Source organism: Gambusia affinis, linkage group LG16, assembly GCF_019740435.1.
Source record: "Gambusia affinis linkage group LG16, SWU_Gaff_1.0, whole genome shotgun sequence".
Lineage (NCBI taxonomy): Eukaryota > Metazoa > Chordata > Actinopteri > Cyprinodontiformes > Poeciliidae > Gambusia > Gambusia affinis.
Genome location: NC_057883.1, coordinates 20,090,590 through 20,114,848, shown reverse-complemented (window position 1 = coordinate 20,114,848; position 24,259 = coordinate 20,090,590). Strand labels below are relative to the sequence as shown.

General features: G+C 38.6%; 1 protein-coding gene across 1 annotated transcript in view; it reads left to right on the top strand.

Annotated features, from left to right (window-relative positions):
* clmna (calmin a) overlaps positions 1–23,255 on the top strand; it is a 31,310-nt gene extending 8,055 nt beyond the window's left edge. Inside the window, exons 2-13 of the mRNA XM_044143200.1 lie at positions 6,056–6,117; positions 10,611–10,706; positions 10,793–10,876; positions 10,964–11,056; positions 11,185–11,381; positions 11,460–11,653; positions 14,262–14,344; positions 14,426–16,354; positions 17,445–17,557; positions 18,798–18,864; positions 18,945–18,997; positions 20,025–23,255. Of these exons, the coding sequence (XP_043999135.1) occupies positions 6,056–6,117; positions 10,611–10,706; positions 10,793–10,876; positions 10,964–11,056; positions 11,185–11,381; positions 11,460–11,653; positions 14,262–14,344; positions 14,426–16,354; positions 17,445–17,557; positions 18,798–18,864; positions 18,945–18,997; positions 20,025–20,142 (3,089 nt within the window). The 3' untranslated portion in view covers positions 20,143–23,255. The remainder of the gene's footprint in view (positions 1–6,055; positions 6,118–10,610; positions 10,707–10,792; positions 10,877–10,963; positions 11,057–11,184; positions 11,382–11,459; positions 11,654–14,261; positions 14,345–14,425; positions 16,355–17,444; positions 17,558–18,797; positions 18,865–18,944; positions 18,998–20,024) is intronic.
* Positions 23,256–24,259: the final 1,004 nt, after the last annotated feature.

The window sequence follows — 24,259 nt, the reverse complement described above, 5'->3', positions numbered from 1 at the left end:
TGAAATTGGGATGAAGCAGCTCGGCTTTGTTCCTGTGCTGCTTCATGGAGGCACTTCAGGTTCATTAACTTGTTTCCTGTCTGATCGCTCAGATAAAGTGGAAGGAACAGAACATCAGCAGAGGGAGGACAGTCCAGGATTTTTCTGAAGGTTCAGTCTGATCTTTAGATTTTATTTTCAGATTATTTCTGCAAAATCAGAGTTTTTCAGACATTAATTAAATCTGAAAGTTGTCTGGGTTTTTTTTATCTCTGCGTTTGATGAATTATATGTGGTTTCCTCTGAGATAAACTGAAACATAAACATTTCTCCCTCTTCTTGCCTCTAATTATGACTCTGAAAGCTTCTGTTATCTGTCCAGTGTTCAGCTCTGCTTCCACCTGATGCTTCAGGTGTTTATGGTTCTCCTGCAAGACTCCTGAGCCGGTTTATGGTGCTGATAAGGATCCATTAAAACGCAATCAGGATTAACTTGGAGCATGCACTTACAGAGCGAGGCTACTGTCAGCTGACAGGATGGAGCCACAACCTGACCTCCACAAAAAGCCGCTGCAGAGACTCTGAGAGAGAACGGCATGTCAAAGACCTCCAGCACAGTTTGTGTTATCAGCTCACTGAACTCTGAGCAGCGAGACGGAGAACAGGAGTCGGGTTTTAAACTAGAGAGGAAGTTGGATCTCCAGATGTTTCTCTGTGGTTTCCGTAGACGTTTTGATTGACATAAACTGATCTGAACCCATTTGATCGGCTGAGGTTAAAGAGCTAAAAGTGTGTCACATCAATGTTTCTGCACTGAAACGTGTTTATGTGGATGGGAGTGGACAGTGATGGAAGTGGCTGATCGATTCTGTTAATAACTGACCGGCTCCAGGAGAGAAAGCGGCTCCGTCCGACTCTGATCAGTTTAACATCAATTCATCTTTCTGTCTGTTTATCCGTCATCATCTATACATCTTTCCAAGTTTAAGCACCATTTCACTCATGTTTCTGTCTGTTTTTACGGTTTATGTTCTGCTCTTTCTAGCCACCCAGATTTTTTTTTCTTCAGGAATAAAAATATATTTTGGGATATTCTGGAGTCTGAAGTGGCTCTTGAACAGATTCATGTCTCTGAACAGATTCCTGATTGGTGGCTCTGAACTGCAAAACACAAAATCTAATCTAATCTAATTCCTGAGTATTAATATAAAGCTCTAGTTCAAATGGCAGATTTTTTTTTTATACCTATAATAAGACATTTTCCCATGAGTGAGTAAAATCTGCCAGTGGACCTTTTTATAAATATTTAACAATTACTGACTTGAAATAATCTCCTGTGACTTGCTGAAAAGTTACTTTAAAGCTATTTTTGTCTTATTTTAAGTGTAGTAAGATATTTGCACTAGAAATTACACAAATATACCTGGTAAGATTTTGTGGTTTTGCAGTGAAGGTTCTCCGCTTGGAGGAAATTCTGTAAAGTTTTCTGAAACCGGACAAACAAATTGAATTGATTTATTAGCAGCAGTGCATCAATAAAACTATTTAGTTTAGAGAAACTTACAAATCAGGGCTTCAGCAAACTATATAATAAACCGGAAATCAACAGTCACTGAGTAGATCAGATTAGAAATACCAGCTTTGCATTCATATATTCTGCACATACGAGAGTCTGACTCAGGAGCATCACATAGTGTAATAATGAATGAAGTGACAGGCCGTGGAGTTAGAAACCAGTATGAGATGTGAGGGTGATGGGAAGGAAGTAGCAACTTGTTTATAACGTGATTATTTCAGTGAACTTGTTCTCTAATAGGCGTTTATGAAACTCGGTGGAACACGTGAGCAGATGGAGTGATGAAGACTCTCAGCCTCCCTGTGAACTGTGATCTTACATAACCGAGGCGACGCAGCACTGCAGTGTTCAGGAACACCCCCACCCGCCACCCCATCCCTCATGAATATTTTACCATCGCCGCAGCTCTTCCTGCGACTCCTGCAGCCACATTCACACCTCCGCTCTGATCGTTTCTCAGCGGTGTCGCTCGTCATCTTTCATCTCTGAGTCAGCGTTCAGGCTCAGTTTGTCTCCGTGTGGGAGGACGTCAGGAAGAAGTCGGCTGCTCGGCTCTAATTGGCACCCGGGAGGAGAAACTCTGTGGCTGGGAGTCAGATTGTCCTCGTGTAGGCAGGAGCGGGAAGGAAGAGCCCTGTAATCAGAGACGTCGGGGTGAAACGTGGCTCACAGAGACTGTATTTAGGGAGAAATCACACCTCAGCACTGCATAAACTGGAATCAGTGGGCATGGTTGTGTTTAAGGAGAGGTTTAGACCAGAATCAGATGTTTACACTCCAAAAACACAAAATATCACAGAGTATTTTTGTCTAGTGTCTAGTGAAGAAATCTTTGTACACTTGAAATGAGACAAATCTAACTTAGAAGTAACTTTCCAGCAAGATATAGGAGCTTATTTAAAGTAAGTCATTTCTTAATGTTGATGAAAAAGTACTAGTTCAACTGGCAGGTTATTTCTCTTATAACATGTGAAAAATATCTTGTTATAAATAAAATAATCTGCCAGTGAAACTAGCAAGTTTCATAATTTTTAAGAAGCATTTTACTTAAAAAATTTCCTTATCTTGCTGAAAATCTTGCTGAAAAGTTACTTGCTCTTGTATCTCCGTACTTGTACGGTAGTTTTGTCTTAATTCAAGTGCACAAAGATATTTGCAGTAGAAACTAGACCAAACACACATTGTTTGGTCGTTGCAGTGTAGGGCTCTTTGAAGGTTAATGACGTTAGGAAGACTCCGACTCGTCTCGTTAGCTCGCAGTCAGACTCATTAAACAGTCTGTTAGGGAACAGCTGGCTGGATTTCTGCTGTTTAATTACATGAACTCATGTTTCATCAGATTAAAGGAAGGATGCATTCATTTAAACTGATCAGGGTCAGGTTGTTGATGTGACTGACGGCTCTCATCTGATGTCTAACTCTATGCTGTAGAGCTGCACCTGTTCCTGCCCGAGGCTAATAAATAGCCTACATTATCGGATCTGATAACACAAACAAACATGGAGTGCAGCCTCTGTAGGGCCTGACATGTTTGTTGTATTAACTCTGACTAACCCAGAGGTCAGGATGTGCAGAAGTCTGAACCTCTGGATCTTTTTCTGCTCCTGTTGATGTTTGAGCTGCTCCCGGTTTGTCGCCTCCTCACGCTGTTTTGCTCAATTCCAGAGCTGCAAAAGCTGCGCTGCAAAGAAATGTGCACTCTGTTGTTTGCATGGCAAACAAATTAGCAGCAGCAGCTCTCAGGTTCACACTAATCCTTATCTGTGAGATGAAGCAGAGACATCACGTGTTTCTGAGCAGGAACATTACATTTTATCAGACTGTGTCCAGTTTAAATCAAACACATGCTCAGGTAACCTGCTGCTTTAGAAACTTTCATGCACCTGGTTTCCGCAGGCTTCCCAGCATCAGCATAGAGTTGCATTTCATATAAATCTGATCTGCTAAGATGATGTTTTGTCATGTTTGTTTATAATAATTTTTTGACTCCCTCTGAAAAACGTAAAGGTCTAATCTTTTCATGTCTCTCCACACACGCCTTCAATTAGAAATCTTTCTCCAGATTAAATAACTTGAAGTGTAGCCTAAATACAAAGTCATTATTTACTACACTTTCTGAATTTAATTGATTTGTATTAGAATAGAATAGTGCATATTAATGAGCATACAATAGTGAAGTAAATATACAAAATTTAGCAAAAATCTAATTTCCATCCATAGTCCCATGAAACAACCACAACACACAAAACCACATCATTAATAAAATGTCATAAAAACAGCAAACAAAAACTATGTAAGTTTGGATAAACCTATTTTAGGATACTTGCATCAAAGTGGTAATGTTTCTTTCTATACAACATCTGTCACAAAATGCTCACAAGGATTTAATAGAAAATTTCTAAAAAGTGTTTTAATCCGAACATGGCTGGATTACTGACCAGCCGTGTTTTAAGATGCAGCTTAAAGGAAAAATAGGTGGAGTCACACATTCCAGTCTTTATATCTGTGTTGCAAAGGATGGGCTGCAGTCTGAGTCTATAAATAAAGAAAAAAATGACATTTGACCTCAACAAGTTCAAATTTTTACCACTAAATTAATATGGAACCACTGTTACTGAGATTGTAAGTCAAATATCACAGAGTATGTAAAATTTGGGCTTAATTGTATCATAAACAGAAATATTTCCAAGAAACCATTCATGAGTTTCTCCACATGTAAATTTAAACTCTGTGCAGTGTGTTTTTTTACCTTTTGAATGTTGACCTGATTTGATTTTTTTTCTGTTATTTAAAAAGAAAACTTGACCAATTTCTTTCTTAACTTTGCGGCGAAACTGGAGTTGAATTCAGGTCAGATTAGTGAAAAGTGGTTTGGTTGTGAAAGATCTTAAGGACAAAAGGATAATCTCTGAATGTTCTCGCAGTAAAAACCGATGGACATTTCAACAAAACCAGAAAGTTGGATCACTTCCAACTTTCTGGAAGTGATCCAACAATATGCAAATTGTTGGATATTTAGATACTTCCAGTTAAAATCCTGGATCTGTTCGGGTTCTGTGTTACATGTATCTGGTTTCAAAGGAAGCAGAATCACTGAAGTTGCTCCTGATTTAATCTGTGACATCCGTCAGCCGCCCTGCGGCTCCGTCCTCACGCCTTCACACTGGAGTAGATCCTCTTCTGTTCAGGATGCTGATTATTACAGCAGCCACAACTCTCATTACCTGTTGTGTGCTGGAGGGGGTGGGGCTGAGTCATTCAGGACATAAAAATGAGTAACAGCTGACTGCTGCCATGGTAACGCTTCAGAGCTCCTCCCATCACTTCCTGCTCTGTTCAGCATCAGGTTCCCCGCTTTGAGAGAGATTTTTTTTTTTTTAAAAACATCCTGTATCTCCCAAGATCCATAAACACAGATTTTACGTTAGAGCTGAAACATAAACTTTGCTGTGATTATGCAGTTTGTCCTGAAGCGACTCTGTCAGCAGCAGAGATGAAAGATTGTTTCTGATCACATCAGCTGCTGTTTGAAGGAAGCTCAAGTTTGAACTCTTAGTGATTTGATAAAACGCATGTGGGATGGCAGATATTCATATAAACTAAATAAAGGGACACATAGCATCTTTTTTTTGGTCACTGTCTGACTTTAAATCAGACTAATCTTTTCCTTTTTAAGGTCAGTTATGATTGCCAAAGTATTTTCTGTTTGCTAAATAGCAGAAAATGAGAGGGATATTATTCTTTAGAGAATTTTATCAAGGTTTACATATCCTTCTGACTTGGGTCAAATGTTTCCAGCACACTTTCACAAACGCCTTCCACTAGTTTGCTTGAATTTTGACCCATTCCTGCTCCCAGAACTGGAGTAAATGATGCTGGTTTGAAGTGTGTGAACATCTGGCATTATTAAATATGACAACCCACTGACGCACAATCATGCTAATGCGTTTACACCTTCTGCTGTTAAATAACACTGAAACTCTCAATTTGTCTCAAGAAACATGAAATTAAATTCCTCTGCAATACTTCTGCTTTTTTCTGCAGTTATAAATGAATAATTTAATTATCTTGCTACATAATGCTGAAGTGCATCAGGTCTGAAGGAGTTTATTTAAGAAAGGTCACTGGAATTTTGATTTTATCTTTAAAAAAAACATCAAATAAAGACAATTTTCTTCTCTCAGATGCAACGTTTATTAGTCGCTACATGAATCCTCCTCTTCTGTTATATTTTATAGGTGTTTATCTATGTGTAACAGTGAGCTATGAATGGAAACCAACCAATTTATCTCTAATAATGTCATAAAAAATTATTCTGCGAGTGGCCACAGTTGTAAACATCCTGTCTCTGAGTGATGCAGTGAAATTATCCAATTTGTATATTTCTTAAACAAGACGGAAGCGGAACAAGAATCGATTATAATTCTGTTTAATGTTACGATCTCTGTGTTGTCTTCACATTTCTGCAGCCTCTTATGCTTCCCTGTTTGTGTGTTTCAGTGGAAAGAGAGGTGGTGCAGAAGAGAACCTTCACGCGATGGATGAACCTGCATTTAGAGAAGGTCTGTTCCTTTTCCGCCTCAGGGAAAGTTTGTTTTATCTTCAACTGTCCCGAAACGTCAGTGTTTATGTGAGAGCGCCCCCTCTCTGCTGAAGTGGGGGCGTGGGACCCTGAAGCTCCTGTATGAATATCATGATGAGAAACTGCTGAACATGACCTATTCATGCTGTGTCAGCTGTAACTCGACACCTGCAGCCCATTTGTTTTTTATGGTCTGATCTTTGAAAATGTGAATATGCAAACATGCAAAGTGAGATCATCTGCATGTTACAGGATGCAGGCATCGGTGGGAAAAGGAGATGGTCCAATCTTTATCACACAGGAGAAAATCACCACATCAAAAACTGATATTTTGTCTACTCACCAATAAAGTGTGAGATACTTCAATAAAACACATAAAGTAGTCAGAATCGTTGTTAAAGGTGCATCCGTACATTTTATAGATACAAAACTTTTCTAGGCTTTAGCAAGTTTCTAGGTATCAATTTTGTTCATTTTGACCAATAAAATCAGGATTTAAGTCACTCTTACTTTGAAAACACTTTTTGCATTTATCCAAGTTAAACAAATTAATTAGAAGCAGATTAGGTTGCAGCAAAGTCAGTTTTTGAGTAAATGTTTCCGGACAGATGTTGATAAAAAGTGTGGTTTTTTTTAAAGACAAATAACTGCTGTTGTTGGTAATATTTTCTACTTACTTTTTTTTTTTTACGTCATCTGTGATCATTTTGCCCTACATAAAAATAGAAAGTCTCCATTTATGTCAACACCTGTGCTGAGAGGGGTAAATGTTAGAGCTTCAGACAATAAACTAAAATAAACACAAACAGGTAAAATAGAGAATTAACTGCTGGAAAAAAAATATTGTAGAGTTTTCATTTTGTAGCAGGTAACTGAGGGTTAAACAAAATAACTCTTTGTTTTCTTATCAAGTGTAGGACTGTTTACATTCTGACAGTAACAATGTAAAAATCTATTTCTGCTGTTCAGACATCATTAACTTCAATTATCTCATATTCAGGATGATCAATAATCAGATTATGTTTATAGATTCAGATGCTAATGTCATGTTGGGTTGTTTATACCTCCATCATTCTGGAGACTTTAACCATTTATACTGACCAAGTTTGACCTTTTATTTTAACTGTAAGCACAGAGTCCAATAGAGTCACAACAGAACATTGTTTCTGACCCAGAACTGAACAATGTCTGTCTGGATGGAGGCAGGAGTTACAGGGGAGCAGAGAGACTGGATGTGGGCAGAGTTATTCATTAAACACTGCAACATTGTCCCGAATTGGTCCAAATAAATTGGCTTTGTCTTATTTATTCAACAAAGTCCAAACTTTTATACTAGGCTTGACTTGCCTCAGGATTCCCAGGGATCAGTGCATCTGTATGGTTTTTGTGTAGTGGGTGGCCATTCATACTCATCCTGATGGAGGTTTATTCCTGTTGAAAAAGTAGGATTTATTGTTTAGAAGGAGGAATTGCTGTTAAGTTTGCAATTAAACGTTACAGTGTGGCTGTCCAAACTCTTTTTCACCTGGTCAAAATTATAAAGTCAAAAGAACTTGAGGGCCGAAAAAGAAAAAATCTTTTTTTTTTTTTTTCTTTAACCTATTCACCAATATTTTTTCAACTCTGAGCAGTAAAATGAGATTTAGGTCCCTTTAACTGAAAAGTGTATAACCAAGTTTGAGTCATCAAAAGCAGTTCTGGTTGCACCAAAGTCTGCTAAATACAGATGTGGTCCTAAAAAATTGTTGTTGTTGACAAAATTTTTTTAGTGTAAGGCTTTAATGTGTTTGTAATAATTAAAAATAGAAAGTCTCCATCTACATTCTGTGCAATGAAATGCAAATCACAAAACATCTTAAAGACAGTCCAGGGGCCACAGTTTGGACACTTCTGTGTTAAACTTTACTATAATATATAAATTATAGTGTTTTATTATAACTAGACGATAATTGGAAAGTATAATTTAACTGATTTGATTTCTGTACATAATTTGCATCAGTTTGTCTTTCAAAATGTCCTCAGGTGGCATGTTGTTTGAGATGATCTGAGGTCAGAACTTGGTTCTTGGAATGACATCACTTCCTATTTTGAGTCAGAAAACCAGCAGGATTTAAACGTTGATGTCTGATCGCCGGACAACAAATGCACCTGTGAGCATTGCAGGATAATTGCAACATATTTCTGTGTTCAAACGGAGACGGAATATTCTTAAAAAAAGAAAGTGCAGTTCTGTGTTGGTTTAATGTGATAAAAACTTTTGGAATTGCAACTATAAAGATTTTATACAGCACAGCTCTATTGCTCTGGAGTTTATATGGACTCGTGCATTTTAAACACATATGTGGGAAAATGGAGAAAGTATAACTTTGTTGTTATATTGTGGTTTTTGTACACACATCATAATGTCTGTGTTTCTCTGATGAAAATAATGAACACTTTACAGCCTGTGTCGTTAGCCACTCCGCTGTGAGACAACATAAGTATAGTACAGACCAACAGTTTGGACACAACTGTGTGTCCAAACTGTTGGTCTGTACTGTATATTACCACAATCTGCCTTTTCTTTTTCTCTATAAAAAAGATAGAAAAATATACATACACGCACTGTTTCTTTATTCTTTCTTTCTTCTGAAGTTTATAAATTTAGTGTTAATGTGTCAAACTCCTGGTTTGTGCACACAATCTTGGCCAGCACATCACTTTTTTATTTTATTTTATTTTGTTACTAGTACTGTACTTGCTTCTTTTGTCTAATATTTTAGTGACATTGTTTTGCAATGTAATCTTGATTATCAATATACAAATTGCTATCTAATACGTTGGGGTTTTATGTTGTTGTAGGTGCAAACCCTCATAAGATTGCAACCCAAATATAATGTAAAAATCAATAAATCATAATAAAAAGTAAAATATTCAGCCATAAACAAAGACTGGCTCCCACAGTTTTTCCATTTTCACATGAATGCAAGTTGATCCTGGAAACTCCTGCATTAAACAGATTGCAGCAATAAAATTTAATGAAATGGATTAAAAGTATGAATCAGTAAATGCAAACAGTCCAATAGGTAATAAACAGACATGATTAGTTGGAAGAGCTGCCACCACATTTTCTTATGTCACACGGAGAAACACTCAGTTCTGCTCTGGATAAACATTCAGAGGAAACAGAATCAGTGAAGTGAAAGTGATGCTGCCTGCTGACAAGCTGTGGAGTTATGAACTGTTTGCTGTATTGATCCTCTGCAGCCACCATCCACAGTTAGTGTCTGTCTCTTTTGGGTGCATTTGTTGTGTTGTTTTGTTTTGCATTATGCTCTGTTGCTATTATTACTGTGACTCCAGCCTCTGCAGTCTCTGTCCTCAGTTTAGTTTGTGAACAGTGAGTCTCAGCGTCTGATTGTCTCTTTTGTCTCCCGTGACACAATAATCCTCTCTTCTCTCCCTCTGTGTTTCTGGCCTGCTGTCAGAGCTCTGACCCACTAATTAAACAATCAAACACTTGTTTTCAGCCATCTTGGAACTTTCCAGCTCCTCGACACCTCCTACCCCAAACGGCCTCCATGTCCCAGCAGGTTCATGTCAGAGCTCAGTTTCTCAGGCTCCTCTCTCTGATGCAGTGATAATCTGCATCCATCATCACCTTACCTTGTTTTTCTTCAGAGCTACTCCAGTAGATACATCTGGATGTTTCTGAGCAGAACCTGATCCATCTGCAGCTATGATGTTTAATTATTCATTAGCAACTAATGGAGTTGGCAGAGTTGTGACCTGCAGCTTAGACAAGTCAAAACTACGTCACCATAGTTCCTCAGTCACATAGTTTATGCATTAGACCGTCCGCTCTGAGCTCAGATGTTTCATTACAAATAATTAAATTCTTTTCTTATTCTAAAATGCAACAACATAGCATTCTTTTAGTGTACATTTGATAATTTGTAGCAAATAATGAATCTGCAGCTAAAAAATACTTCTAACATCAAGAAGTGAAAAGCTAATTCCTTTCTGTTTGACTTCTGTCAACGGTTTAAGGCAGATCTGTTAATTATTTTTGGATTAACCAGTTAATGATTAGTAGCTAAAGGTGATGGATAGGAGATTTTTTTAAATAAAATTTGCAGTGATTAAAGCAAAAACTGTTCTGGGTGGAACATACTTACAAACAAAGGTGTTGTTCTTTCTGCAAATAGCCTTTTTTGACTCTTGTCTGTTAATCTGCTGCTTTATTATCTAGGGGAAGCTTGTAACTAATCAACCATGCATAGGCAAAATTACAAAAACCTTCAACAAGAAGATTCATCCTGAACATAAAATATAAAGCCTATTTATCCTCTGAAGAAAAGTGAATTTAGTGCCTTCAAACAACAGTTGAGATGCTTTTCCACTTGAAATGTTTTGGAAAAAGATGAAGGTAGATATAATATGAGATGTTCAGATTTGACCTTAAATCCTGAATAAAAATTTGTCTCTCCACAGTGTGACCCGCCGCTGCAGATCCAGGATCTGTTCCAGGACATCCAGGATGGATACGTCCTCATGGCTCTGCTCGAGGAGCTGTCCGGCTGCAAACTGGTCAGACTTTAATGTTTTTAATCATTTACATGTAAACTCATGACATCCTGAGCAGCCGTGTAACTGCTCTCTTTTCCGTCTCGTAGCTCCACGGCTTCAAGAAGTCCGCCCATCGGATTTTCCGACTCAACAACATCGCCAAGGTGCTGTCTTTCCTGGAGGAGAGAAATGTGAGTCTCTCAGAGGGTTTGTTGTGGTTGAGCTAATTCCTGTCAGATCTGCCAGTTTGTTAAAGCTGGATTAATGTGTTTTTCCAGGTGAAGCTGGTCAGCATCGATGCAGTCGACATCGCTGATGGAAACTCCTCCATCATCCTTGGACTCATCTGGAATATCATCCTCTTCTTCCAGGTACTTCCTGTCTCCCTCAGCATCTTCGTTACATCCCCCTGCTTTGACCTGTTGTTCCCAGTTATGTAGGGGTGACAGACATTTTTGACATTCAAAAAGTCTAATCAAACTTCTCCATCTCCACCAAGATCAAGGAGCTAACGGGAAACATCCGGAGCCAGTTCCCCTCCTCGTCCAGCTTGTCATCCATCCCCACCAGCTCCGACTCCGACACGTCCTTCAGCAGCACGCCATCAGAGGAGCGACAGTCTGCTGCCACCGCCATGAGGGAGAACAGCAAGGCCATAAAGAAGCTGCTGCAGTGGATCCAGAGGAGAACCCGGAAGTGTGTTGGCTGTAGAACAGAATAAAACCCAGACCGATGATGAAACTGAGTCTGATCTGATCTCTTGTGGTCTCGTAGGTACGGCGTGGCCGTGCAGGACTTTGGGAAAAGCTGGACCAGTGGTTTGGCCTTTCTGGCCGTCATTAAGTCCATCGACTCCAGCCTGGTGGACATGAGGAAGGCCCTGCTGAGGACTCCCAGAGAGAACCTGGAGGACGCTTTCAGGATAGCTCACTACAGCTTGGGAATACCACAACTGCTGGAGCCTGAGGGTAAAAATCACAGCTTCACATATTTGATCCGTGACTCAGCCGCTGTTTGCTGCTGACGCTGTGACACATTCCTGATGTTCTGATAAGGTGGAATCAAACACCAAACAAGGATGAAAACAGGCTCAGTCACAATACACCCGCAGATTTTACTCATGTTTTAAACCCGTTGGTCCGTCTCACTGAAGGCAACTAAAATTAGTCAGAAAGCGTTTCCATTCATGGTTTAGTGTGAAAAGGATAATGAAACTGGTTTAACTCACTGAAGCAGCTCTGAGTTTGAGAATTACATGATAACAACCTAAATAGGGAATGCTTGAATCTATCATCTTGTTGGCACAGCACGGAAAGTTTGACCAGTCAGACAACATTGCAAAAACACAAAATGTTCTTAAGCGTTTTTGGTGTTCTTTCTAGTGCAAATGTCTTAGTACACTTAAATAAAGACAAAACTAACATACAGGTAACTTTTCAGTAAGTTAAAAGAGCTTGTTTTAAGTAAACAATTCTTAATATTGATTAAAAAAAGTTTCACTGGCAGATTTTTTTATTCATAACATGGGAAAAATGTCTTGTTATAAGTGAAATATATTTTTTAAATTCATATTAAGGAGTTATTGACCTAAAACAATCTTGCAATATCTTGCTGAAAAGTTATTTTTCCAAGTGTTCAGAGATGTTTTCACTAGAAACTACCGTACACCAAAAATACTTTGTAAGATTTTGTATTTTTGCAGTCGCTTTATCAGAAATCAGTAGGTTGTATTCAAAGGGCAAAAATCCAGATTTCCACTTTTCACTAGACTGACTTCAATGAAACACTTCCATAGAAGTCCTTAAAAAAGAGCAGAAAACAAAAGGTTGAAACTGTTACGTGATTGGTCACAGCTTTAAGGAAATTTAACCAGTCAAAGCAGTAAAGTCAGTGGAAGCATCAACTGAAAAGGCCAACCTCCAGTCAAACCTGCATCCTGGTGTTATATCGATATTATTTGGAGCTTTATCAGTTTAATATTCACTGGAAACAAGCCCAGTTTGCTCCTATTTTAACCTTTGTGCTTTTGTGTCTCCATCTGCTGATACAGACGCAGGAAAGTTTGGTGCATCAAAAAAACCATTTAGATCAGGAAGTTTGATGAGAGATTAGATGGTGCATATGTTACATATGCAAAGATTCTTTAAAGGCTTTCACACTCTTTCAGTACCTGATAGTAATTTCCTGGTTATTGGTAATATACAGCACCATTAATGTGTCCAGTATTTTAAATAATTGAGCTTCGCTAATTGTTTGATTTTAATGGTCTTTAAGTAGATCCTTAGTAAAAAATTAGGCTCCATGATTAAAAAAGTGGTGTTCTAAATTGATCTTTGATGGTAAAATAGGGTGCGATAAAATATTATGTGTAAGGTATAAAAGGTATAAGATGAAGCACAGTTTGTTGTCAAGTCAAGAAAAGATTTACCCATTGATTATTGAGAAGGATGCAGATAACTTTCAATATAGAAATTTAAATTGAAATAGATAAATTAGTTTTTAAAAAGGAGAGATGATACCTGAAATGGTCCAGGTATCAATATCTGCAGACCCCACACACTCTGGACACAAACTGTTTAGATTTATGGACTCTGACCTGAACGTTCAGAGCCACGTAAAGACAGTCACAAAGACGGCCTTCTATAACCTGAAGAACATTTCCTGGATTAAAGAACTAATGTCTCAGCCAGATCTAGAGAAACTCTTCCATGTGTTTATCTTCAGTCGTATTAATTATTGTAACGGCGTCTTCACAGGCCTGTCCAACAAATCAATCAAACAGCTACAGCTGATCCAGAATGCTGCTGCTCGTGTTCTCACTAAAACTAGGAAGATAGAGCACATAACACCAGTTTTAAAGTCTCTCCACTGGCTCCCTGTAGCTCAAAGAATAGACTTTAAAATACTGTTGTTAGTTTATAAATCACTGAATGGTTTAGCACCACAATACATTAAAGATTTGCTGCTGTTGTATCAACCTTCCAGACTTCTCAGGTCTTCTGGTTCTGGTTCTGCTCTGCAGAACCAAACGAGAAGAAGCGGCATTTAGCATCTATGCGCCAAAAATCTGGAACAAACTTCCAGAAAACTGTAAAACAGCTGAAACACTGACTTCCTTTAAATCTCAACTAAAAACCCACTTGTTTAGAGTTGTATTCGAAACGTAATCAATTGCAAATTTATTGACGGAATCTGACTTGATATTGTGTTTTTATTGTTGATTCTATGTTGCATTGTATTTTTGTGTTTGATTTGATGTAAAGCACTTTGAAATGCTTTGCTGATGAAATGTGCTATACAAATAAAGTTTGATTTGATTTGATACCTTCAAGTCGACGCTATACAGCACTATTTGCAAAAATAGACAGTTTCTTCTGCCAGTTTGTCTCTTTGATGGAAACTTACAGTATAAACTATGCTAAAAAAATATACTCATGTAGATATGCATATTTACAAAAATACCTTTTATATATTTATATTTAAAATGAGAGCAAAGTAGATTCTAAGTCAGATTCCTTGTTTTGTGGACAAACTTAGAGGTTAAAACTGATTCTGATTTTGTTTTTGTCTGTGTAGACGTGACTATTAATGCTCCGGATGAGCAGTCCATCATCATATATGTTTCCCAGTTCCTGGAGCATTTTCCCGGCACACAAGAGGTAACAAAATGTTACTCTAGATTTTTACAGGTTCTGATTCTGACAGAAGAAAACTTCTGAATGTCTGTGTTTCCCTCACAGTCCGAGGAACCCTCCCAGGTGATTGAACGAAGCATCTCCATGGGCAGACTCAATTTCCGTGACATTGACTCAGAGCACATGAGGAACGGAGCCCATTGCGGCAGAGTGAAGCAGCGTTCCTACATGTTCCAGAAGGACTCCACCCAACCTCCACCTAAACTCCTGATCTCCTCAGTGTCGGAGGACAGAAGCGTTTTGGAGCCGCGTTTCAGGGTGGCTGCAGCTCGATCATGGTCAAGTGACGACATTTTATCAGACCCCCCCCATGCCGAAGACGTCTCCATCAGAGAGACTGGCAGCGACGTTCTGAAGGACTTTGGTTCCCCTCAGCAGTCCTTCACTCGCTCACCCTCATCAGTACCAGAGTCGCTGATTGGAGACTCTGCCATCAACTCTCCAGACTCCTGGATGGAGGGGGAACTGAATCCGGACCGGTTCTGTGAGAGTCGCAGTGACAGCTCTTTATGTGACAGTGGGACGGCCTGGGATGTTTACCGGGCCACACCAGTGGAGGTAACGCCGTACGATGAGGGCTTTATCTCCTCCGTTGAGGACCGAGCTCCTGATGAATCCATTATTGAGACATACATTGATGAAGGGATGAGCTCTCTAGACAGAATCAATATGGAGACTGAGAGAAACCAAGAAGAATCGGAGAACACTGAGACTCTAAACCATGAACCAAACTTGGCAGCTGATGTTGAAGAAACCAAACTTATGGGTGTGGATGAAATTCCAGTGCAACAGGACGCAGTTCCCAAAATACAAGAACCTTTGGATAGGGTGTGTGAAACAGGACTTGACCGGTTTGAGGCTGGAAATCTTGAGAAATCAGATCAGTTGAAACAGTTTGAGCCTTTCTTTTCCACTGAACCACCTGAAGAGATCCCTGTGGTTAAACAGGATGGAGAAGAAAGTTACCAGGATGGACAGTTTCCTCCTAAGCAGACGCCTCGGCAGGAAACTCCTGAGGATGAATTAGAGGAGCTGCATGATACGTCAAAGAGTTTTAATGAAGGGAATGACTCAGCTGTTGAATGCCAAGCTATTTTAAGGGACTTCTCACAGTGTGAGGAGACCAGCAGCTCAGAAATATCAAATAAACATTCAGTCAAACCAAGTCTGAACATTCCTCTGATCTCCATTACCAGTGAGCCAGAGGAACCGGAAGAAGAGACAGAACCTTATCCAGGAATACTTGATCAGGACGAATATGAAGATCAGCAGAGAAACTCAGAGGTCCAGAGTTTGCAAGGTCCAGATCCACCAACCATTGTTTACAGTGAGGCTGATGGACAAGAACCTCCAGAGATCCCGTCCAGTTTGATACCAGAGAACAATAAACCAATGACAGACCCAGAAATTGAGTCTTTAAATGAACCAGGTGACCAGGATGGGACTCATCCAGAAAGTGACTACAATGATAACAGGAAACAGGAGGAAGGGCTTCCTGGGAACCATTCCCTAGAAGATGGATGTGACAACCAGCCTGAGAATCCTAACAGAGGCAGGAAGTTTCCGTCTGATGGACACCGGGACACACTGACTGAAAGGGAGATGGAGGACAGCCCACAGAACCTCCTAGACTCATTTGATGGTTTCCAGAACGTTCTGGATGCAGATCCTCAGAAGCTGAATGGTCAGATAGGGACGCCGTGTTCTCCACCAGCAGATTTACCCAGAAACTTAGAGCAGCTGTCGTCTCACTTCGACAGACGTTCTCCCATAGAGGAGCTGGGCAGTGACCAGATTGAACCCATGGATCTGTTCTACCCGGACAAAGAGGAGTCCGTTCTTCCAGAACTTCCTGACTCAGACATGCAGAGGTGGCCTTCGGTTCTGAGCGTCTCTGCTCTCCAACCAGCGCCACCTTCGGACAGACCGGAGGACCTACAGGGGGACTTCCTGAGTGGAGGAGAGCAGGATCGTGTAAGATTTCCTTTATTTCTGATGGGTTCAGAGTCTGGATCATGTCGTTCCTTAAAGAGATTCCGGATGTCAGAAGCATTCACAGAAAACAAATGCTTAAGGCTGCAGCTAACAAATAGTTATCAGTTATTCTGACGATTGGTTGGTTAAATTAATTGGATAAATATTGAAATAATTGTCACATTCTGCAGATTTTTTACTATGCTTTTTTTATATAACTTATTAGAGATACTCTAAAAGATGCAAATAAACAAGTGAAGCTTTTACTGTTTTAACTAAGAAAATAAACATTTTATTGTCTGGAATTCAATAGAATCCTTGCAGTGAATGCTCGATCGTTTGATGCATCTGCAGCTAAAAATATACTTTTAACATCAACATGTGAAAACTAAGCCCTTTCTGCTTGACTTAAATTGATACAATGCAATCTGTTGATTAGTTTTGGAATAAGCAATTAATAATTAGATTATTTTTATTGTTATTTTTTAAAGAATTTGAACCAGATGAATCTAAAAAAATGCAACTTAAGAGTTTTGAATAAAATGTACAGATGAGGTTTTTTTATTTTAAATGCAAAATGTATATATTTTTTACACAGTTTTGGTTTAATTACTGCTGAGAATTTGTTGTTTTTTTCTGGAAATTGCCTTTTATATGAGTCTGTGCACTCCAGTTAACAATTAATTGATTGCTAAATTAGTTGCCTCTTATGTCAATAATCAATTCATCACAATTTATCAGATTGATCGTTTCAGCCCTAGTTTTATTATTCTACAAATGATCTAAATGATCAGGTCAAATTTACAGTTTGTTTAGCTGCTGGAAAAAATTCAAATGTATGCAAATGACTGTATGTGGGTGTGGTGGTGTTGCACAGGAAACTCTGAGGTAGTTTGGTAACACAGTGAACTTACTGAGCCTGACATAAAAGAAAACAGAAATAAACCAACCACATTTCTGATATTATTGATTATTTACAAGATGTCAAATAGAAGTTATCTCCTCTGATTTGTTCTGATTTTCTCTGTGTTTCCTTCTGGCTGGTTTATTGTTTTGCTAAAGGCGTCTTAACTTTTTTTTAACCAATCAGACGCCTCCTGACTCGCCTCTATCCCAGGAGCAGTGTGTGATGTGTGGAGTGACGATCGGCGCTCCGCAGGCCGCTGATGTTTCAGAAGCAGACAGCAAAGCAGGCTTTCTGAGGTAGGGCTTCTATTCTGGTACTGTGAGAACCAGACCAGACCCGAGGGACAGCAGTGGGACCGTTCTGACCCAAATCCTCTCTGTCTGCTCACAAGTTCCCAGAAATGTATCTGAGAGGGCTGCAGGAATGAATCACTGCAGCTTAAAGACAGGAGGCGAGGATTATAGACGCTAATGTGCTTCAATTAATTCTTACATCACAGATTAACTGGGCTCCTGTTCTTCAGTTGGATTCATGTTTGTAATCCTGCAGACTGTCAGACATCAGACCTGTTTTTCTGACTCCATCATGTTTCAGCTGCAGTCTTTTAGGTTCTGTAGTCATTGAAAGGGATTTAGTCTGCATCAGAATGCATGAATATACTGCAGGATTAAAAATATGCATTTTGGGCCATATCAAGATAATGAATGTCCTCAAAGGACTGGTTGTTCCAGACTGTATTAATAAAACTCATTAACAAACTGCATTTGATGAGTTCTTCATCACAGATGTTTTATAGTTCTAATTTAGGAATTGTTTGATATTTGCGTTTATTAATGATGGTAAATGTGCCTTTTTGTTATTTGGCACATCAATCACAGACAACTTGACATCAAGTAAGGTAGAGGCAGCAGTGTACTAAAAGTAAAAAATACTGCCACCTGCAGGTGGGAGTTAGCATCATCTGTTTAAACCCAATATTTTTGACAATTTTTGTGTTTCCCCAAAAGTTTGGGGATTTTGAATTTCTGAGAAACTTTTGAGGGTTTTCATCAATATTAAGTAATTATTGTCTTAAAACGAGCTCCTGTATCTTGCTGAAGATTTATTTTTAAGTTATTTTTGTCTTATTTAAAGTGCAATGAGATATTTGCACTAGAAATTACTAAAAATACTTGATAAGATTTTGTGCTTTTGCAGTGTGGGGTATTTAAAATCAGAAGAAGAATGATATATAATCTATATCTGCAATTTTTTGAAAAACAATGCATATATCAAGGGGAATGAGGATTTTATTGAAAACTTCCATACAGCTGTCAGATGAAACAACAGTGAACTGAATCTCCCAATATCACAAGTCTAATTGAAACTGGGCCGAAGTGAAATAAATCCTCTAAGAGCTGCTGTAGCTCTGAAGAGAAATAAACAAGACAGGCGTTGAAATCAATAAAACAGACTTCAAATTAAAGGTTTCAGGATTTCCTGACACTATGGTGTGTCTCGCTCTGTGACGTGAACTGATGGATTCTGTGTTTCTAGGTTGGACTCCATCCACATCCCTCCGGTGCTCCGACACAGAAAAGGAGGTCGCCTCTCAGACTCCACGGTGAGTTCAATCCTCTGGCTTCTCCTCTGTGGGCGCTGATGCTTTATCGATGGTAAATAATTATTATTTACGTCTGACAGGACAAACTGAGAGCTGTGCCGAGAAGAGCTGAAGCTGAAGACTCTGATTTATGGTGAGGACACCTCTTTTACATTCTGCACCACTCTGTTTATCTGCAGCTATTTAAAGAGATGTAAGCTCAGAGTGGTGTTGAGCATGTTGCACAAAATACAGAAGGAGCAGAAATGTTGCAGGAGAAAGGGAGTTTTGGGACGTTTTTGACCCATTCTATAATCATCAAATTCATTTTGGATTATGGATCAGAACTGCTGATTTCATTTGGGCTGCATTCAAAGACTAAAATACCTGGGGATGAAAATGCACCCCTACAATCCATCTGATTCTAAATCTGAATTGAATCATCCTGTGGCCCAGCTTCATTTTCCTGTTCCAAACCCTTAGCCTTCTCTGCTGAATTTAAACATTGCCCACAATTATTTTCTCTTTTTGATGGGAAAGAAATTAAAGATGATGATGGGATAGATTTACTTCTATCGCTCCCCCTGGTTTTTAACTGACTTTTTAACATATGAAATTACCTGTGAAGTACCTGGCAAAAAAAAAGAAAAAGATTACAGTACACATGGGAGAAATAAAATGAATAAATAAACCATCAAGAAACAATGAACTACTGTTTATAGACTGAGTCTGTAACATATTGGAAAACTTTGCATTATTGTGGTAATAAAAATATATTAGCTGTGAAAAGCTTTCTTTTTGTGAGTGTATTTACCAACACAGCTGCTACTTCTTTGTTTCCAGACTTCCTCTGAAAAGAAAAGAACATCCTCAGGCTTTACTCTAATCTACAAAAACCAGTGGGAACCCTTACCACTTAGAAATATTTGGAAAACGGCTATGAATCAGTGTTACAGGCTGAAATATGCTTCAGCATAATACTTTGAAACCTTCTGATGCGTCTGCAAAAGGTGTTTTCTGTAAAGCTCTGCCTGCAAAATCTTTTATCTCCAAATTTAGATATTTTTAACAAGTCCTCAGGGAATCTGTGTTGATTTTGTTTTTCAAACCTCTTCTGTCTGTTTTTGTCTAAACCCTGAGCCGTCTGATCTGAGTGAAGCGTTTCTGTGTGTGTTTTTCAGGTGGAGGGAGAACTGGGAGCTGTGTGTGCTGCTGCTGCTGTGGCTGCTGCTCTACTCCTTCATGGTTCTCCCACAGATAGACCTGAAGACGCTGCCGAGCATGCTGCTCAACCGATAAACACACACACGCACACACACTTACTAAAACACACATTAAACACTCTGACACTGAGTCAGAGCTGAGCTGCCGCCCTCCTCTTCACTGACGTCACTCCAGTTTAAATGAAGGCTTTTTATTCTTTCTTTCTGACTGAATTCCTCTTGTTTTTGATTTACTTTTGTAAAAACATATATATATGGTGTTATTTTAAGAGAAAATTTTCTGCTTTTATGTAAACAATGAAGTCTACAAATGTAAATTTATAGATTCATAAAGTTGGGAGATTAGTTAAAGTTGCTGCTTTAAATTTTAATCACTCACGTAGATCTAATCATCAGAGAGAGAAAAAATTATTTTATGGAAATTATGAAAGGTTTCTGCGTAACTGCTGAGAAAACATGCCGCCACAGGAACATTTTGTAAAAAAACAAACAAATAAAAAACCCAAAACAAACAAAAAAACAATAATTTATCAATAAAATGTTCATTTTCTGTTGTAAGATATAGAAATTTAAACTTGAGTTAGTAATTTTTTTCACTGTTATAACCCCATAAAAATGAATTATTACAAAATAATTATTTGGTTCATTTTAGCCACAGTTGCTTTATTTCTTTGTCTGAAATGAGACTGAGAAATTCAGTCCTATTTTATTATTACGTCCGGACTGTTATTCTAACTATAATGCTGCCTGATGATGTAAAATATTTGGTTTTGAAATGCTCCTTTGCAGACAGGAGCAGATTAACAGAAGTTTGGGTTTTTTCTCCTGTATTCCACCTTGGAGCATCATTTATTCTCCACTGGTTCTCCAACGCTCTGCACAGACTCAGTGACATTTTGTCCAGCAGCTGATCGATCATCTGGTTCACTCTGAAGGTCTACGTCTGCATGCTAATGTGCAGAATCACAACGCTGTGAACCGTGATAAGTTTCTGTTGCATTTGCAGAAAATTTAACTTTAAGAAAACATATATAACTTTGAAGGCCTGTTTAAAGTTTTAGAAGGTTTTTGCAAAGCTTGAACCAGGAAATAAATCTGCATTCAGACTGAATCAAAGCCGGTGTGTATCAGGATGTAACACTCCAGATCTCTGATCTGTAAATAAAACACAATTACTGAAGATGTATGAAGACAGAGAATGTTAAAAATTGGTGAAAGTAGGCTGTGATTTTTCACCCACATCGGAACCAGTAATGTATTCCAGTTTGTCCGGAGAACATTTTAAAGCTTCTTAGAGATATTCACACTCCTCGACATTTTCCATCTTTTGTCACATTACAACACAACACAAACTTCAGTGTGTGCAACATGGATCATGCATAATTGTGCATTGGAAGTAAGATTAGTTAGTTTTCAAAGGTTTTTACAGAAACCATCTGAAAATATCAGCGTTATCTGAGTTAATAGTTTGCAGAACCTTTTTTCATTGAACTTAAGGATGTATATTTAGGTTTATACCAGCTTTTCACATCTAGAGGCTGAAATTTGTTAAGCAAGTCAGATTGGATAGAGAGGATCTGTGAACATCTGTTTTTAAATCTTGACACTGATTCTCAATCTGATTTAGGTTTGACCTTTGACTAGGCCATTCTAACACCTGAATATACTTTGAACTAAACGGTTCCATTGTAGCCCTGTTTGTGTATTTATAGTCCACGTCCAAGTCACTTTTTCAATTCTAATAGTCCAGTATTATGGATGATTTCATGTTGAATCCCAATGAAATGCACTGAAGTTTGTGGGTGTAATCATACAAAATCGGAAAAAATCAAAAAGGAACAAAAACATTTTGGTAATATACCTTGTGGCTGTGTGGGTTTAGTATCTGACCTGCGGCAAACAACTGTCTGAGCATGCTCAGTTTGTCAATCATAGAATTTACCTCATGTTCAGAATGTGAATAATGTGAATGTGATTTATTTAAAAGTTTATTCACATAAGAGAAATAAAAAGGAAGCAAAATATTGATTTAATACAAGGAAAGATATGGATTACAGCCTCATACATGGATCCAGAGTGGCATCCTGTTTATTAAACCTGGAACATGTTACAGTTTCTGCTCCTTTACTGTGACTCTGGACATTTTGGACAAACTTTCCTGTCACACATTGAGACTGAGCTATCATATAAAAGACTGAAGCAAAATGTAGATGATCAGTTCTAGATTTTTGTAATTTTGTGAAGTTTGATGGAGCCTTTCTGATGGAGCTGCACTTTGTAACGAAGAAATCTGAAGAAACAAACTGCCAAAGATCATTTTGGATACATTAACTCCACCAGCAGATGAACATCAGGTCACTGGTTTCAGCAGGATTTCGCATGTAGTGTTTTAGGAGACTGAGTGGGAATGTTTGTGGATCATAAGATAGGGGGATTGGATTCTTGATATTTGGAACAACTATTATTGTTATTATTGTTTTCACTTTATTTTAATCATTTCCGTGTGAAACCACCACCAAACACTGAACTCTCTTCTTCTGCTCACCAAGCTTCTCCGTGCAGCATCTCCTCCGTCCACTGGGGGGCAGCAGAGAGGCTGCTCACTACAGTTTATCTTCATCACTACAGTGTGCCTGCTCTGGATTTACTATTTACACACCTTTGTGCTAATTGTACACCTGTTACTGACTGAAGTCTGTAATCAGCCTCAACATTAGAACCACTTGGAGGAGAAATATTACACTTCCAGTCAGAGGAAGATTCAAACATTCATATCCTTCCAGAACCCCCACGATCCGGCTCAAACACGACTCCTGCTCAGGAACGATTAAATGCTAAACAGACCGATCCGATCAGAGACGCCATCTCAACAACCCTCAGGACCCGCAGCATACACAGCCAATGACCCACATATGTCTTGTTTTCATTCTCTTTGACCTACTGAACATTACACAAACTGGTTTTAATCTTCTGGCTGTTTGTTGCACTGTTATTATTATAATAAATATATGTAAGGATTTTGTAAAATTGTCAAAAATCACTGAAGTTCTGCATTTAATATTCTATTTTATTTGCATTTTAATCCAGCAGAAATCAGTCAGTGTGAGTGATTTGAGTATATTTTATGTATATTATTTACCTTATTAGGTTGTTACTGATGCATTAAAGTACCCCTAATATGGATATCAACAGATTTGTCCTTTTTCTTTTGGTATTCTGAAATATTTTCATATTTCTGCAGCACATTCTGAATGTTTGAAGGATGCTAGGTGGAGCGAAACATATTGACCAAAAATATATGCTAGCAGCTAAAATGCTATTTCAATTGGTTGCTAACACAATTACTCAGTCAAGTAATCACATGACAACAACTCAAAATATTTGGGTGTCTAGATATGGTGAAAATAGTTAGATAAACATCAGAATGGGAGAAGAAATGGGGTTTAGGTGTCTTTAAAGGTGCATCGTTTGTGCAGGAGTAGGTGGTCTGAGTAGCTATGAAACTGCTGATCAGAATTTTGGTGTAAACAATATAAAAGCATGAATCCATCCTCCCTTGTGTCAATGCTTCAGGTTGATGGTGGTAGCACAATGTGTGAGGAATGATTTCTTGAGATACTTTAGTACCGACACAAACATGGTTGAAACCCCACAGGCTACCTGAGTATTGTCACTAACCATTTACACCTCTTTCAATACTTCCAGCAGGATAGTGCATTACGCCACAAAGCTCCAATCATCTCAAACTGGTTTCTTGAATGAGTTTATTATAATCCAGTGGCCTCCACAGTCACCAGATTTCAATCCAGCAGAGCGCCTTTGGGAAGTGACGGAATGGGAGATTCAAAACGTGAAATGAGAAGTCGACCAATCTGCAGCAAATCTGTGATGCTGTCTGGCCAATAAGGAACTTGTTGAATCTACAACATGGAAAGTGATATAGCAGAGTACTAGCAAGGTGAATCTACTGAATTTGCCTAGTCAGCAGATAATATATTTTAATTTATGAAAAAATTTGGTTCGCTAATGCTGTCAGAAAAAGTGGACAAAGCAAAGGTCATGTAGGATCCATACAACTAAACATGAAAAAGGGGGATGGGTAGAGATTGATGTCCAACATGACACCATCAAACATTTGGAGATATGGGGTGCTTAAAAATACTGGGAGAATATGGAGATTAGTTATTAGGAGC